This window comes from Podarcis bocagei, assembly GCF_964188305.1.
Source record: "Podarcis bocagei genome assembly, chromosome: 8".
Taxonomy (NCBI): Eukaryota; Metazoa; Chordata; class Lepidosauria; order Squamata; family Lacertidae; genus Podarcis; species Podarcis bocagei.
In genome coordinates this window covers 91,819,463-91,836,414 of record NC_138133.1, presented here as the reverse complement: position 1 = coordinate 91,836,414, position 16,952 = coordinate 91,819,463, and the positions used below count along the sequence as shown (strand labels likewise).

Here is a 16,952-nt window from a genome sequence, read left to right as displayed (position 1 = left end):
AGCATCCACTGTAAAATCTTGTCTGCAGCAGTATTTGGAAAATACCCTTTATCATGTTCTAACAGGTGTCTGTGAGCCCCTCTACGCACGCCTGTATACCCACAGTGTTCCGCTTCGTGTGTGAGGCCAGCGCTCTCTTAACTGGGCCAGGATGCAGACAGTTGTGATTGGGGAGCACAAACTGTATCCAGCCTCAAGGTGCCATCAAACACATTTCCCTCTGCTGTAGACCAGGCCAGGCTCCTTACCTACACAGCTCAGCGTTGGCCAGCCTAGCCTAGGCTCTGGCTTTGAGATGGTGGGGTTGAGAGGTGGCCTGAAAGTGTGTGTTTTCCCCTGCTCTCCTAATCTTTTTGCAACTGGAAATGCCAATAAAGATTGAACCTGGGACCTTCTGCGTGCAAAGCCAGAGCCCCCCCCCTTTACCACTGAGCTATGATGGGGCTATAAAGGGACGCGGGTGGCGCTGTGGGTTAAACCACAGAGCCTAGGACTTGCCGATCAGAAGGTCGACGGTTCGAATCCCCGCGACGGGGTGAGCTCCCGTTGCTCGGTCCCTGCTCCTGCCAAGCTAGCAGTTCGAAAGCATGTCAAAGTGCAAGTAGATAAATAGGTACTGCTCCAGCGGGAAGGTAAACGGCGTTTCCGTGCGCTGCTCTGGTTCGCCAGAAGCAGCTTAGTCATGCTGGCCACATGACCCGGAAGCTGTACGCCGGCTCCCTCGGCCACTAAAGCGAGATGAACGCCCCAACCCCAGAGTCAGCCACGACTGGACCTAATGTTCAGGGGTCTCTTTACCTTTTATGATGGGGCTATGGGGCGAACCCAGCTGCCAGGAGGAACTCCCTCCAGATTTGGTGAGGGTTTCTAAAATCCATGCATGCAGTGGCAGACTTGGGTAATGTGGTGTCCTGTGCTAGGCCAAAATCTGACTCCTTCCCTCCGGCCAAGCCCCTCCCCCCCACAGCCCTCTCAAAGGAGGTAAACAAGTTGCAGGGGCTTTGGGAAAGAGGCACGAGGCTCTGATGGTGTTCTAGAGACCTCTCTTCTCCTCCCCAAAAGCTGGGAAAGCACTAACAAGGTTTAGGAAGGAGGTGGGAGGACTTTAGGACCCTGTAAGAGCCTGGCGCCCCCTTCCCAAAACCCTGCACCCTTGGCTTCAGTGATCAGCGTGTGCACACCGCTTGCACATCCCTAAATCCGCCCCATGCATGTTTCAAAGTACAAATTCCATGATAAAGATGCCAGCGCCCACATGTGGAGCAAAACATGCTGTCTAGCCGAGAGGTTCCAGGGCTTTAGGACGAGGACACTCTGCACCTCTTACTCCTCATTAAGTTCAGACTCCAGAGCAACAAAAGCAGTTTGTCGCAACAAGCGAGCACCAGAGTTAAAAGAAGACCAACAAACCAGCAACCCGTCACGCCAAGTTTCTGTTTTGGAAAAAGCCGAATTAAAAACACCCACCAACTGGGAAAAAAACAACGTGTAGAAGTCAACAACAGAAAGACAACCAGGAGAATCCACAGGGTGCCTCTTCTGCAACACGGGCATCCTTACCATCTGGGTATCCCGCGGCCCCCACGTCTTCCACACGGTGAGTTTGACACCAGGCTCCATCGCAAGGACTCACTTCCTGAGACTCCATTTATCGCACACAAAAATATCCTGGCATTCGCTCACCCTCTTCCCCAAGGACCACTCGTCCCTCCTGCTTCACAATCGCACTGAGACTCCTGCCTTTGCTCTGAGAGCCTGAGGCTTCCTGCCAGGTCTACTTCTACTTGGCTTCTCTCTCTCTCTCCCTCTCTCTGTGCCTACAGATCCTGCATTTTATCTGCAGACCAATTAGCAGTAATTAGTCCTTGCACGCTGGGTCACACCTCTGTTTACTGGAGCTACTTCCGGTCACAGCTCTTTGGAAGGGATAAATTAACTTTAGCACACATGCCCCAAGGCTGTCAAAAGGAGATTCTGAGCATATGATTTTTAATATAACAAAATAATAAAAATAAAATAAAATAATAAAATCAATAATAGTAATAATAGTAGTAGTAGTAGTAGTAGTGGTATACCACCCTTCATCCTTATCATCAGGGCAGTGGACAGCATTAAAATACAAGTCAAAAACACAAAATACATAATAAAAACAAGGAAAAAAACCAGTAACTCCAATAATCTACTGTTCTTCTACTGGGGGGAAAGTAGATATATGAGGAGGGAAACCAGAATTAGACATGGCACTATCTATTCCACATTTCCATAACCAACTATCCCTTCCAAAAACTCCCAGGTTTTTAAGCCATCCTGAATTAGCCGGTCTCACCAATGGATCCTTTAGCAGCAATGGCCACAGCCTCCAAAAGGACCTGGATGATACCGGCTCGAACTCGGGGAGAGTCTCGTTTGCAGCAGTCAAGGTGCCCCAGGATCTCCTGTATCACATGATGAGAATACTGCGCCTGGGAAGGGGAAGGAAACAGCAAAAGCTCCTTATAGCCCTTCAAAATTACAGCTATGGCTCCAGAGTTGGCCATTCTAACTGATAATACCAAGGCACATTCGCACACCACCAGAGTTGGGTGCTTCAGAGAACCCAGTGGATAGCCAGGCTGTATTACACTCTAAAGAGGCGTTTGAATAAAAGTGAGAGATGGCAGAGTTTGAAGAATAAAGAGCACAAAGGGGGGAGGGTACACAAAATATTCATTGGCGGTCCAGAAAAGGCGCTGTGGGTTTTGAAGAAGAATTTGATGTAACAGAAAGAACGAAATTAAATTTCACAGTAAAGGGAGCTTGAATTTCAAAACAGATGGAAGGAGTTCCTCCTCACAGCAAACTCTACTAATTTCCAGTCCAGCAGGGAACAAATATCTTTAGGATGTTCTCATCTATCCTTCTGTTTTTGAACAGTATTTCCCTAAAACCTGGCACCTATAGTGAGTTCAGTTTTGTCTATATTTAATACATTTTATCCCAGCTCTCTACCCGAGTATGAGGCACTTAGAGTAGCTCACAATCAACCTATAAAACAGATATATCTAGCAAACTAAAAAGCAGAGAGGGCAGGGGAAGTGTGCGGGTGTGTAATTTATGTATTTTAAATACTATGTTGGGAAAGATGGAGGACACAAGGAGAAGGGGACGACAGAGGATGAGATGGTTGGACGGTGTTCTCAAGGCTACCAGCATGAGTTTGACCAAGCTGCGGGAGGCGGTGGAGGACAGGAGTGCCGGCGTGCTCTGGTCCATGGGGTCAGGAAGAGTCGGACACGACTAAACAACAACCACCTTTACCTTTTTAATGTTAGTTATTAAGCTTAACGCTATTAAATTTGGTTATTAATACATTTCAGTGTAGGGTTTGGAGCAACTGCATACGTGCCAGAGTTCAGTGGTGCAAACCTTTCTAAATCTTGCCTTGGGGAAGCTTTCAAGTAGAGAAATAGGATGCACTTCAACTGGATAATTCCCTTCCTGTGGAAGACAGGAGTGCCTGGCGTGCTCTGGTCCAGAGGGTCACGAAGAGTCAGACACGACTAAATGACTAAACAACAACTAATACTACGTAAACTGCTTAGAGATTTTGAAGATTAAGGGGTATATAAATCCTGTTAAATAAAACTAAACATACAGACGGAGGGACAGGAAAAACAGTCAACAGAAAACCCTGCTAGAACAGAAACAATTTTTCAACCTGCCATACCATGAAAAGATACTCAACACATATTACCTTCAACAACACTACAAAAAATAATAATCAGGAACTTGAGAGAAGAGAGTTAAACGGCAGAAGCTAGACGCTAATGATAAATTCTCCAGCATGAACACCCCTGAAATTCATGGAACTTTGAAGTGTCAGGCATAGCCCTATTGGCTTTAGCCCAAACGTAGCAGAGTTTTCCTGCACAGCGAAGAAGCTAGTTGCGGCAGTAATGACTAGTCAGCTAGACTCAGAAGAACTATTTACAGGATTTATTAAAAAAGGGAAAAATAAAACCAGCAGAGTTTCTGCATACAAATAAAAGCAAAATAAATCCTCTCTCTCTCTCATAACCATACACAGCACTTCTAACTCCTAACACACCTCACACCAAACTGTGCTAGCAATCCCTAGATAACAGAGTTGAGTGCTGCTCGTTAACCAATCAGAGTGAGTAGTTTCTAGGTCAAGCAGACCTGGGCTTTCTGCCAAGAGTAAATTGACACCAGCTTGAGTTAATTGGTGAAGCTAGAATCTGCAAGTTTCCCACGAGAACCAATTAACAGAAACTGAACACCCCCTCACAGATTCTGCTGAACAATTAACACCAAATACACCTATGTAGGAGATTATTTTTCCAGCAAACCTAAACCCTTGCACATTCGCTTGTTCTTTATCTTTGCCAATGGTTTAGTTAACACATCTGCTACATTTTCTTCACTTGACACATAAGTACAGGTGATTACATTGTCTTGTACACAGCAACGTACATTTTGGTATTTTACAGAGATATGTTTGGAACGCGATTTGAAACCCTCTGTTTTACTTAAGGTTATACAAGCTTGATTATCAATGTAAACTTGTACTGGTTCTCCACAATTTACATTTAAATCTGCCAACAAATGCTTGAAATAAATCACCTCGTTGCACAATTCACTCAATGCAGCATACTCTGATTCTGTTGATGACACACTTACAACGTCTTGCTTGCGTGACCGCCAGCTGATTAAAGCTCCACCGACCCTTATGACTAGTCCTGTGACAGATTTTCTATCCGGCAAATTTCCCCAGTCACTATCACAGTAGCAACTCAACATTTCATCCTCGGAAGAATTTAATTGTAACATATAGCCAATTGTCTGTTTGAGGTATCTCAGAACTTGTTTTACCCCTTTCCAGGCATTTAGTGTGGGTTTTGAGACCAATCTACTTAATATGCCTACTGCATAGCTAATATCAGGTTTGGACCACTGTGCTATATACAATAAACTTCCAATTACAGAGTGATATACATCAGGATGTTCAAATTCAGGACTCTCATCTATGTGAAGGGTTTTTATGAAACCTGGATCCATAGGCACCGCTGCCCCTTTGCAATCCTGCATCCTGTATGTAGTCAGTAGTTGTTTAACTTTGTTCTGCTGACTAATTAGGCAGCTGCCATCTTGGGCCCAGCACACTTCCAACCCTAGATATGTCCTAACCGGGCCTAAGTCTTTCACTGTCCCCCTTAGCAGTAGGGGAAAAAGTTTCGTCATAATCTTTTCCAGGCCTCTGAGAATATCCTTGAGCCACTAAACGAGCTTTGTATTTGTACTCTCCTGTCACCAGAGGTTTAAGCTTGTACACCCACCTGCAGCCTACAATCTTTGCCCCCTCAGGCGCTGCTACTGGTGTAAAAACCTTGTGCTCATTCAGAGAGGACATCTCTTCCTCCATTGCCTGTTTCCAGCGCTCTGCCTCCTCTTTTGGTAACTTTAACACCTCCTGAAAACTCTTGGGCTCTGCAATTACACTAAACACATTTGCAGTATCAGGAGAAAAACGCACCGGAGGCACTCCTTTGTTTTGTCTTTTAGATCTTCTGGGAGAAAATTTTTCTTCTGACCCACTTTCCTCCTCAGAACTACGACCTCTCTTTTGTTGCTTAGCAACTGGTCTTTGGCTAACTCCACTTTCTTGAGAGCTCTTATCTGAACTTTCCTCCCCCTCAGACTCTGACTCTCTGTGTCTACCTTCAGAGTCATGAAGCTCCTGGGAAGGTTCAAACCAAACCTCAGTATTGGCATGTAGTCTCTCCCAGCCACTATGTTCACAAAAACTGGCATTCCTGGAGATCACAATGCCATTTGACCCTTCAGCAAAGCGGAAACCTTTTCCCAGCTCCTGGTAACCCACAAACACTAATTGTTTGGTCTTAGGATCTCCCTTTTTTCTCATTTGTTTCGGAATTAATACCCAGGCTTTTGATCCAAACACATGCAAATGGTCAATTTTAGGTTTTTTCTGAAACAATTTAAAGTACGGGGTTGTACCTATTGTTTGATGAAAGAGCCTATTTTGGAGATAACACGCGGTGAGCATGCTCTCCCCCCAATAAGACATGGGCAAATCAGCATCATCAAGCATGGCAAACATCATATCTTGTAAAGATCTGTTTTTTCGCTCTGCAACGCCATTCTCCTCTGGGGAAAAAACGTTTGTTTTTCTATGCCCAATGCCACGCTTTTGTAACCAATCTCTAAAGGCATTTGACATAAATTCGCCACCTCTGTCCGTCTGAATCCTTTTGAGTTTAATGGACAGAAATCTTTCCACAGATGCCACCCAGCCTTTAAACTTAGTGAACACGTCACCCTTATTCTTCATGGGAAAAACCCAAGAGTAACGCGTGGCGTCATCCACAATTGTTAGTGAAAAGCGCGCTCCACCCCTGCTTACAGCAAATGGACCAATTACGTCCATGTGAACCAGCTGTAGCGGTGCCTCACTAACTCTGTCACTTCTGGGGTAAGAGACTCTGTGGGTTTTAACCTTTTTACAAACGTTACAATCAAGGTACTTGTTACAACTCTTTAAATTACCCCCATCAGCCAATTCAGACATTTTTAGTACACTTTTCCAGCAAGCATGCCCCATTTTCCTATGCAATAAGTGCACACAGTTGTCATGTATAGCTTTGTTATTCACTGCAGGCTGAGATTTACTGACTACTGCTGCAACTTGAGATCCTGCTTTAAGCCAAAACAAGCCTCCCTCTGACTTAGCAGTGCCTAAAATCTCACCAGCCTTCTTAATAATGCAACTGTCTCCTTCAAAACACACTTTAAACCCAGCTTTTAGCAAACAATCTACAGACATCAGATTGCTCCTTAATGACGGCACACAAAGTACATTTTGCAGGCATTCACGAAGACAAGGAACAAAAACTGCACCCCCCGAAATCACTTCGGAAGTACTTCCGTCTGCTAGAGCCACCTGGCTGCGCTGTGCTGAGTTCTTGGAAACAAACAATTCATCTGAATTCATGATGTGGCGAGACGCTCCCGAATCGACCACCCAGACCGCTTGTTTCTCATCAGCAATCTTGACCTCGCCGGTCACCAGCTGAGCCGACTGTTTTTGTTTGAAGAATTTCTTTTTACGCTGCTGCTGCTGCTGATCTCGTCTCTGCTCCTGCACCGGCAACTGAGACTTGACCAACTCCGGACATTGTCGTTTTAGATGCGCTGAAGACCCACATCGGAAACAACGCCTAACAGCAAACGCTGACTCCTCACCAGTACGCTGCTTTTGCTCCACCTCTGGCACGGCATGAGAACTCCTTCCAAACCGCCCGCCAGTAAAAGTCTCTGCAGCCAACGACCTTTCTTGCCTCTTCTGCCATTCTTCAATCAAACGCCCAGTAACGTAACTGACTGATAAATCACGCTCCTGCATGCCTTCTAGAGACAAAACTAAATTATCCCAGCTTTCCGGGAGAGAACTCAAAATAATAGCCACCTTCTCCTGCTGGTCTAACGCACAGTCTCTTTCCTGTAGCGCAGAAAACTTTAACTGTAAACTGTGTAGGTGTTCCTGCATTGTAACCCCAGGCTGTAACATTGCCTTGTACAATGCCTTGCGAATGAACAGCTTGGAAACCGCTGTCTCACGCACATGGAGTTCTTTAAGTGCTTGCCACACACCTCTAGCTGTCTTGATTCCCCTCACATACGGCAACTGGGAATCTTCCAGCCCCAAGACAATTGTGGCCCTTGCTCTTTGGTCTTTATCGAGGTCTTCATCATCAGGCTTCGCAGGAAACTTACTCACCACTTGCCAGAGACGATCCCTCTGCAGCACTGCCTGCATGCGTTCCGACCACAGCAAGTAATTGGAGTCATTCAGACGCTCAAAAGCCATCTGAACTGGTTGTGAGGCCATCTTGAGAGCGATGTCCCTGGAACCCGGAACCAGCTACTCACGACCACCGAGAGAGAAAACAGGAACCACAGCACCCAGCACTCACACGCTGCAGCTGTTGTCCTTGTGTCCGCTGCGTCACCAGCTCACCACGGTCAGGAACCAGCCAGAGAACAACAACTTCTGGAACTACTGGAACCAACGCCGTTGATGCTGACACCACCGCAACTCAGGCTGGCAGCACAATGCCCATAACCTCATGGAACTTTGAAGTGTCAGGCATAGCCCTATTGGCTTTAGCCCAAACGTAGCAGAGTTTTCCTGCACAGCGAAGAAGCTAGTTGCGGCAGTAATGACTAGTCAGCTAGACTCAGAAGAACTATTTACAGGATTTATTAAAAAAGGGAAAAATAAAACCAGCAGAGTTTCTGCATACAAATAAAAGCAAAATAAATCCTCTCTCTCTCTCATAACCATACACAGCACTTCTAACTCCTAACACACCTCACACCAAACTGTGCTAGCAATCCCTAGATAACAGAGTTGAGTGCTGCTCGTTAACCAATCAGAGTGAGTAGTTTCTAGGTCAAGCAGACCTGGGCTTTCTGCCAAGAGTAAATTGACACCAGCTTGAGTTAATTGGTGAAGCTAGAATCTGCAAGTTTCCCACGAGAACCAATTAACAGAAACTGAACAGAAATGATTATGATGGACCCTCCAATGTTGCAGAAGTCTGACCCTGCAAACATCCAGAGGGGTGTCTGCTGGTTCCAGCCCTAACTTCCTTCTTTATCTTAATGGGTTATTGTTGACTGACTATGAAATAGGTACAGGGTAAACATACCTGTATGGAGTACATGATGATTTTGAAGCAGTGGACAGCAAATTCATTGGGGTCCCACAGTCTGTGATGGTCTAAATGTCTGTTAAAAACAAACCATGATTAAGGACCTGTAGCAATTTCAACATTTAACAATGGGCTCATTCGGATGTCAAATCCTAGTTTGGCTGTCGCATTACTCTGAGAAGAAGAAGCTGGCATGAATAAGCAAACACTGTATTTAAAGGAATTGAGGCGTTCTGGAATGAGGGGTGAACTTTTAGGGATGTTTCTCCAGGTGCATTTTTTAAAAAAGGTAAAGGGGACCCCTGACTATTAGGTCCAGTTGTGGCCGACTCTGAGGTGGCGGCACTCATCTCACTTTATTGGCTGAGGGAGCCGGCGTACAGCTTCCGGGTCATATGGCCAGCATGACTAAGCCGCTTCTGGCGAACCAGAGCAGCACACAGAAACGCAGTTTACCTTCCCGCCAGAGTGGTACCTATTTATCTACTTGCACTTTGACGTGCTTTCGAACTGCTAGGTTGGCAGGAGCAGGGACCGAGCAACGGCAGCTCACTCCATTGCGGGGATTCGAACTGCCGACCTTCTGATCAGCAAGTCCTAGGCTCTGTGATTTAACCCACAGCGTCACCCGCGTCCCAGCATTTTTGTACAGATGTCCATGTGCTTAGTGTAAGAGCTATGAAGGGTGCATGGTTATGTAAATTGCAGGTTCCCCCTTCAAAATATTCCTACAAAGTGACCAAAGTGACCAACAAAGTAATTTCGTTGTCCCCGAAGGGGGCAATGACAATAAAGATATATATATAAAAAAAAGGATTGAGGCTGCACATCAGAAGGGGCAAATCACAAACTATTTGCCCTTTGTAACTGATGTGAGCAAAGAAGATTGCTGAATGTCAAACTATGTAAAGACTCCTGGCTGATGAGTAACCTCCAGATCATTACTTGCATGCCAGGGATTTTAAAGATGGTGACTTGGAAGGCAGGCTCCTGTTTCAACCACAAAGCTTTCTCTTCCAGGGATTATCTCCGCCCTCTTCCCTCTCTTTGCTGTTACTTCCCCATTCTATCCAGGAGGAAAGGGCTCCTGCCGCATAGTCCTCAGCCCAAGAAAATCACGGAAGCACAACAGCCACTGGCTGTTCCAGAGCATCCTCCATCCTCCGCTGTGCGGATGCAAGGAGTATTAAGCAGCAAATGGCTGTACCAAATGTCGCTGCACCATCTGGCTTGCTGGCTGGAATTTCAACCAGCAAGGATGATGAACAAGGAAAACTTGATGTATTCAAATTGAGGAGCACAGGCAGGAAGGGGGCGATCCCATATCATCACATACAGCATCGCCTATTGAAGCTGAATGTGGGGGCATTTTATTTGGATATGTATTGTATCCTACACACACAGGGCCATCCTATTTTCATCCTGATATTAATCCAGGAAGGCAGGTTAAGCAACCTGCTCAGAGCCAACCTAAATGAGGACTGGACACAGTCAAAGTCCGTACTCTGTCCGCTACACCAAGCTGCTTTTTGTTCTTTCGGATAAGTACATCTTCAGGATTGGCTTTTGGCTCATGGGACACAGTTATATATTAATTAATAATAATAATAATAATTTTTATTTATACCCTGCCCTTCCCGGTTCAGAAAACAAGGCTCAGGGTGGGTAACAACAAATTTAAAACACTTAATTGATGCAACAAAAAACAGCATGAAATATAGTATAAAATGTGAGTAACAATAAATTCAGAATTAAAAATCAATTTGGGGAAAAATCCATCCAATAAACATTAGATGATCACCAGGGCTAGCTGGCTAAATTAGTCCTATTTGGGCCAGCGAGGAGACATGGGGAAAATTAGCTGTGGGATCCCAGAGCAGGTAATCTTCATAAAAAGGGGAGAGGGAGGGAAGGAAGGGGAATAAAAGATCAGGCTAAGTTCAAATTGAAAGCCAGGCCCTGTGGAAGGAAGTTAAATCCTGCAGGGTCCTGGTCTCATGGGACAGAGCATTCCACCAGGTCGGAGCCATCACTGAGAAGGCCCTGGCCCTGGTGGAGGATAATTTGACTTCCTTAGGGCCCGGGACCTCTAAAGTATGATTATTCATGGACCTGAAAGTCCTCTGCAGGGCATACCAGGGGAGGCGGTATATACAGTGCTTGTTTTCTTTTAAAAAACCGTTGAGGGGCATTCTCATTTTCCTACTCATATTGAAATACTACCCCTCAATGAGGCCAACTATTTCAAAGGCATTTCCTGCCCCACGAAACGCTTAGAGGATTCTGGAGATTTCCAGCACAAACCTCTCAGGCCCTAAGATAGGCAGGAGAGACCCTGTTGGTGCTGCTGCTGCTGCCATTGGCTGTTGGTGCTGACCCATGGCAGGGCCTTCTCGGTGGTGGTTCCTCATTTGCGAAAAGCCCTCCCTGTTGTGGTGCTCCTGTCGTCCTCATCATTAACATTCAAGGGAAAGGTAAAAACATTTCTCTTTACTCAGGCATTTGATGGCTGAAAGATACTATTCCTGCTAACCTTGAAATTACAAGCTGCAGGTGTATGTGGTTGCTTTTAATTGTTATTAAATATGTTTTGATTGTTGCTGTATTGCTTTAACATTACATTATTACTTTACATATAACATTAGCTGCCCTGGGCTCCTTAGGGAGGAAGGGCAGGGTAAAAATGTAGTGAAGTACATAAGTAAACAGATGCTTACGCAAAGACTGGTCTCACAGCATTATTCATGTTCCCATAGGTGGCGCGGCCCAGCAGCTCCCTGAAGCAATTCTCAGCCAGCACAGCTGGGTTCTCCTCTTTATCGCCTCCTGTTGGAGAGGAGGGTGGCCCAATCCGGCTGCAAAAACAGGCACACACACACTTGGACAGGGTTGCCAGGCTTTGACATTGTGCTTCACTGCCATGACAGATGATGCAGCCACAGCACCTCCTGCCTACACCCAACCCCTCTCCTCCTCCTCCTCAGGGCCAGCAAAGGGCCCAGCCCCCCGAGAGACAGACATACCTGTCGACATCTTCAATCTTCTGCATATTATAAAGCAGCGAGGGAACAATCTTGTCCATATGCTGAGGCTCCCATATGGTGGCTCGGAGCTCGTCGTTTACGGTTTTGCGAACCACCCCCTGGATGCCCCTGATTCCAGCAATTCGGATCCTGGCACAAGAAACAATGGCATTTTCATAGAAGGGAAAGCTGCAGGATCCCTGCATTTTAGATGTGATCCCTGCACTGCAGGGGGTTTGAGTAGGGGAACCTTGGGCATCCCTTCCAACTCTACAGTTCTGTGGAAGATGGAAAGCCCAGAGCTTAAGCCCAAAGGCAGCAGGGCTAGCCAATCTGATTACTGAGACCAGGGAGCAAATATCTCTACGCAGGCATGTATATTTGATGAAGACACACGAAGAGGACATCCAGGTCCAGACTCAAGCATATAAAGGCAGGGGCCAGCAGGACTTTTTCTTTTCTTTTGCCCAGTTTCACCCTAACCTCATTCAACGAATGATGGGCATACCTGCCCCCGCAAGGAAAGCAGTTTTCTAGGTCAGTTTTATCCTTCCTGTCCTGCTTCTAGTGCCCCAGCCACCTTCTGTGTTTCTTTAAAGTGCTGATTTATGAATATACATTTAAACAATCAAACAGCATTCGTTCTTACAAAAAAACAACAACCCGGTCCACCAGCACTCTCAACATCCCCTTTTGCTTCCAACTGGCAGAATGTTCTCTCCAACAGTTCAATGCTCAAAGAGATAAAAACATGATGAATACATTTTCCAGAGCAAAGTGGCTCAGGTTATTATTTACTTATGTTTGCCCCCATCCCTAGGGTAACAGCCCATCTCAGATGGCTATCATTTGGGTATTGAGCTTCATGGACTCTTGGATACTTGGTTTAAGCTACAAGAGCTTTTTGGTTTGGCAGAGGCTTCCCCGGCAAGCCTCAGCAGAAAGACTCAATACTCTCTGAAAAGGGCACATGAATTAAACTCCATTGACGGTGCTTGGCAGAGCACGAATGGAGGGCTTTGCCATCGCAGAGATTCTCAGTAGCCTGGTAATTTAGAGAGCAGATACCAGAAAGTGCTCCCATCCCTTCGCCGCATATTGTTACTTACTCGTCCCGTATTTCCGGGTCACTGTGGCAGGAGTGACACATGCCACTGAAGCGAGACACAAAGAAGTCATAGCGGCGGTGATAGGAAGGCGTGTCCTCCTCAATGTTTGCAAATTTGACAAACTGCAGAAGAGGAAGGAGAAACGGAGAGGATTCCGTACAGCTTCAAAGCAATCAGAAAGTTGGCATCACCCAGCCTCAAAATGCTCCAATCCCCGACTACAGTTGAAATTATCCAGAAAGCAGCACCATTCATACGGTAGCTCATTGCATGCAGTGGGTGGAAACACAGCAAAATCATTTCTGTTATTCATCCATCTTTCTTTTAAGCATTTCTGACTTGCTATCCCTACACTATCATCATCATCCCTTTCTTTGGTGGGGAAAAAGGTCGGGTGCAAGGCTTCTCAGGAAGGCAATCTTCTCTTCACACATCCCAAACTTTCAGGGCACTGGCAGCAAAAGGCACAGATCTCAATCCCCCAGAGGAAGGCAGCCGCTGGTCTTTAAAAATCCCCAGGTCTTTTCCCTCTGGCAAACCTTTCTTCCAATGTGCCAAGACCTGGTATTTTTACCACATCAGGACAACTCTCTAGAAACGCTCCAGGGCCTGGTAAATAGTATGCAACAGGGAGTGTGTCTTGCAAGCTTCACTTTCTAAAAAACCACCAGGTTAGTAACTTGATAGCCTGCTGCTGCTGCTGCTGCTGCTGAATCTAGTACAGTGGTACCTTGGGTTACATAGGCTTCAGGTTACATGCGCTTCAGGTTACAGACTCTGCTAACCCAGAAATAGTACCTTGGGTTAAGAACTTTGCTTCAGGATGAGAACAGAAATCGTGCTCCTTCAGCAAGAGGCCCTATTAGCTAAAGTGGTGCTTCAGGTTAAGAACGGTTTCAGGTTAAGTGAAAATAACATGGTACCAGCAATTTAGTTGAAAGACACATGAGACTAAGTGATGTTTGGTGTGGAGAGAACAATCTGGCTCTTAATACGGCTAAGACCAAGGAATTGGTGGTGGATTACAGGAAAAAAAAGGCGGACATTCAGCCCTTGTATATCAACGGGGAACGGGTGGAGAGGGTGGCGGAATTCAGGTTTTTGGGAGTGACTATGGATCAGGGCATGACTTGGAGCGCAAATACCACTGCTCTGGTGAAGAAGGCCCAGCAGAGAATTTATTTCCTCAGACTTTTAAAAAAGAACAATCTGAGTGAGAGACTGCTGGTGTCCTTCTACCGAGGCTCCATAGAGAGCATACTCACATACTGTATTTGTGCTTGGTTCTCCAGTTGTACAGCTAGAGAGAGGAAGGTGCTCCAGAAGGTCATAACCACAGCCCAAAGGATTATTGGTCACCCTCTCCCACCTTTGGAAGAACTGTACGGTTCCCGTTGCCTTAGGAAAGCAAACAACATCCTGCAGGATCCATCTCACCCGGGATACAGTCTGTTTGCACTACTGCCTTCTGGCAGGAGGTATAGAAACATCAAGTCAAGGACAAATAGACTGAAAAACAGTTTCTATCCAAGAGCTGTGGCCTTTTTGAATGCTGTAACTCGATAGTGAGATCTGGGAGTTTTTGGGGGTGGGTGTGGGTGTGGTTGGAAGGTGGTTTGTTTGGTTGTTGTTGTTGTTTTGCTTTTACTGTTTTTAAGGGATGGCATCCAATTTCCTTGCACTTGTGTAATGTTGCACTAGTGTAATGACAATAAAGAATCTATCTATCTATCTATCTATCTATCTATCTATCTATGTTTAAGAAAAGGATGAAATTTGAAGTAATACTATGTTTAAACCAAGCTGATAAGTATTTGACAAAAATTATTTGAAGTTTGAGACATAATAATTGAGAAATACAAAATAAGATCTGAAATAAGGTAATAAACTGCTGTTTATAACTTTATTACTGAGAACGCAGGGAAGGGAGATGTGAGGAAGTCCAGTTAGTTATGAAGAAATGTGTTATGAACAGTTATGATTTTCTTTATGTTCATGTTTTTGTTTACTTATGTTTTTCTTTGTTCGTTACTTTTTGGTGAAGGTATTGTATATATTTGGTGATTTTTCTTTGTTTGAAACCTGCAATAAAAATATTTTTAAAAAAAGAATGGTTTCAGGTTAAGAACAGACCTCCAGAATGAATTAAGTTCTTAACCCGAGGTACCAATGTATGCTAGGGCAAATGTTGGAAGGTTACACAGTAGTTCCTCTCTTTTGGGGGGACCCTTCTCTAGTTGCCTCACCTCTGGAGCTCAGGCACTTAGCAATGGGGCAATTCCTGTGGTTGCACCTCCAGCTATGAAGTAACCTCTTCAGACATATTCCCTGGGCACAGTTTAGAAGCAAATCACTTCTGTGCGCCCAGGCTTTTAATAAGTTGTTGTTTAGTCGTTTAGTCGTGTCCGACTCTTCGTGACCCCATGGACCAGAGCACGCCAGGCACTTCTGTCCTCCACTGCCTCCCGCAGTTTGATCAAACTCATGCTGGTAGCTTCAAGAACACCATCCAACCATCTCATTCTCTGTCGTCCCCTTCTCCTTGTGCCCTCCATCTTTCCCAACATCAGGGTCTTTTCCAGGGAGTCTTCTCTTCTCATGAGGTGGCCAAAGTATTGGAGCCTCAGCTTCACGATCTGTCCTTCCAGTGAGCGCTCAGGGCTGATTTTAATAAGTAGTGTGGTCAATTTTTTAAAAGCTGCCTTGAAATGTAACTGGTTTGTTTGTAGCTCCTTTGCTGTTTTAGGCTCTATTCTGCTGTGTTATTGATTTGGCATGTTGGTTTTATTGGATTTTAAATGGGGTTTTGTGTTGTTTTGGAAGCTCCTTGTACATTTTGTTGAAACTGAAAGAGGATGTAAATATTTTAAATACATAAAAGTAACCCAAGGCAGACCTGGCGCATCCCTGATACAGCACTTGAGCTGAACCAAACTGGGCTCACAAGACCCTTACCCTCACATTGGTCCTGTTGGCTGTCCCTATCCTCGGACCAGGCCCGACTCTCAAAACTTTCTTGACTCCATTTCAGCTACTCCTAGCTTGCTGCAATACACTCCTACACTTTGGAGACTGGATTCTGTTACCGTGAAACGGTAACACAGGAGGGACAGTCGGGAGTGCAAATGCAGAAGGCACTCCGGGCTCATCACTAATGCAGTAGGGAACAGAATACCTTTCACTTGGAAAATAAAGGGCAAGCTAAGCTTCTATTTAAAGGCTTGCACAGATCTGCTGGAGAAATATAGAGAGTGGATTTCTAGCCCTGTCAGGTGGCACAGAAAAATCTCAGACAAGCAAGCAAATAATCTTAATGGAGCATCAGATGGGCAGAAAGAAAAGGGTCTTCTTCTCAGTCTTCTAGGTGCTAGGCTAGTCAAAGGGAAACCCACATCTCCTGCAAGGCTTTCTAAGTAGCCAACTCACACCTTCCACAAGAACCATGGCCAGAGGGAAGGGTTTCTTTCTTCCTAACCTGTGTCTCCGAGGGAGTCATTGATCAGGGACTGCCTTAATCCACCAGATGTGGATTAAAGTTTCTTATTCCCCCTTCTATGCTTAAGAACCTGCCATTATCCCACCAATATTTTTAAATTTATATCCCATACCTTCAGCACAGATTTATGTTCCCTGGGTAGTAGAGTAGTAATAGGAAACCAAAAGGAACATTGAAAATAGCAACAACAACCATGTATACAAACTGTACGGCAAATAGCCAGATTAAAACTGAGGGCGAATGCAATCCACCTATAAATTAAAGGATGCTTACGTTAGAAGTTCTTTAAAGTTGCAGGAAACAGAAATGTTTTTGCCTGGTGCCTACATGAGAAAGGGGGCCTCGAAGGGGAGATCTGCCAAAAGTGAGGAGCCACCACAGAAAAGGCTCTGTCTCCGGTAATCACCCACTTCATTTTTAAGAGGGGCACAATCCATTTCATGGTATGCAGTCAGGGGAGGCTCAGGGACGACAATGTGGCTAGTCAGAATCATAACCAGGGAAGAAGGTATGCAGTTTGGTCACATGACCAGGGGTTTGGAAGTAACTGCATTCATCTCTGCCTCTTCCTAGCCATATCCTCTGTGCA

General features: G+C 45.4%; 1 protein-coding gene across 4 annotated transcripts in view; it reads right to left on the bottom strand.

The window, feature by feature from the left end:
* The window catches only part of LOC308592758 (protein EFR3 homolog A), a 57,521-nt gene that overhangs the window by 19,803 nt on the left and 20,766 nt on the right, over positions 1-16,952 (bottom strand). For all 4 annotated transcript variants that reach the window (XM_081204501.1, XM_081204500.1, XM_081204502.1 and 1 more), the window contains 5 exons: positions 12,868-12,989; positions 11,759-11,908; positions 11,453-11,590; positions 8,733-8,811; positions 2,327-2,462 (listed from right to left, as the gene is read on the bottom strand). In XM_081204501.1, the coding sequence (XP_081060627.1) occupies positions 2,327-2,462; positions 8,733-8,811; positions 11,453-11,590; positions 11,759-11,908; positions 12,868-12,989 (625 nt within the window). The remainder of the gene's footprint in view (positions 1-2,326; positions 2,463-8,732; positions 8,812-11,452; positions 11,591-11,758; positions 11,909-12,867; positions 12,990-16,952) is intronic.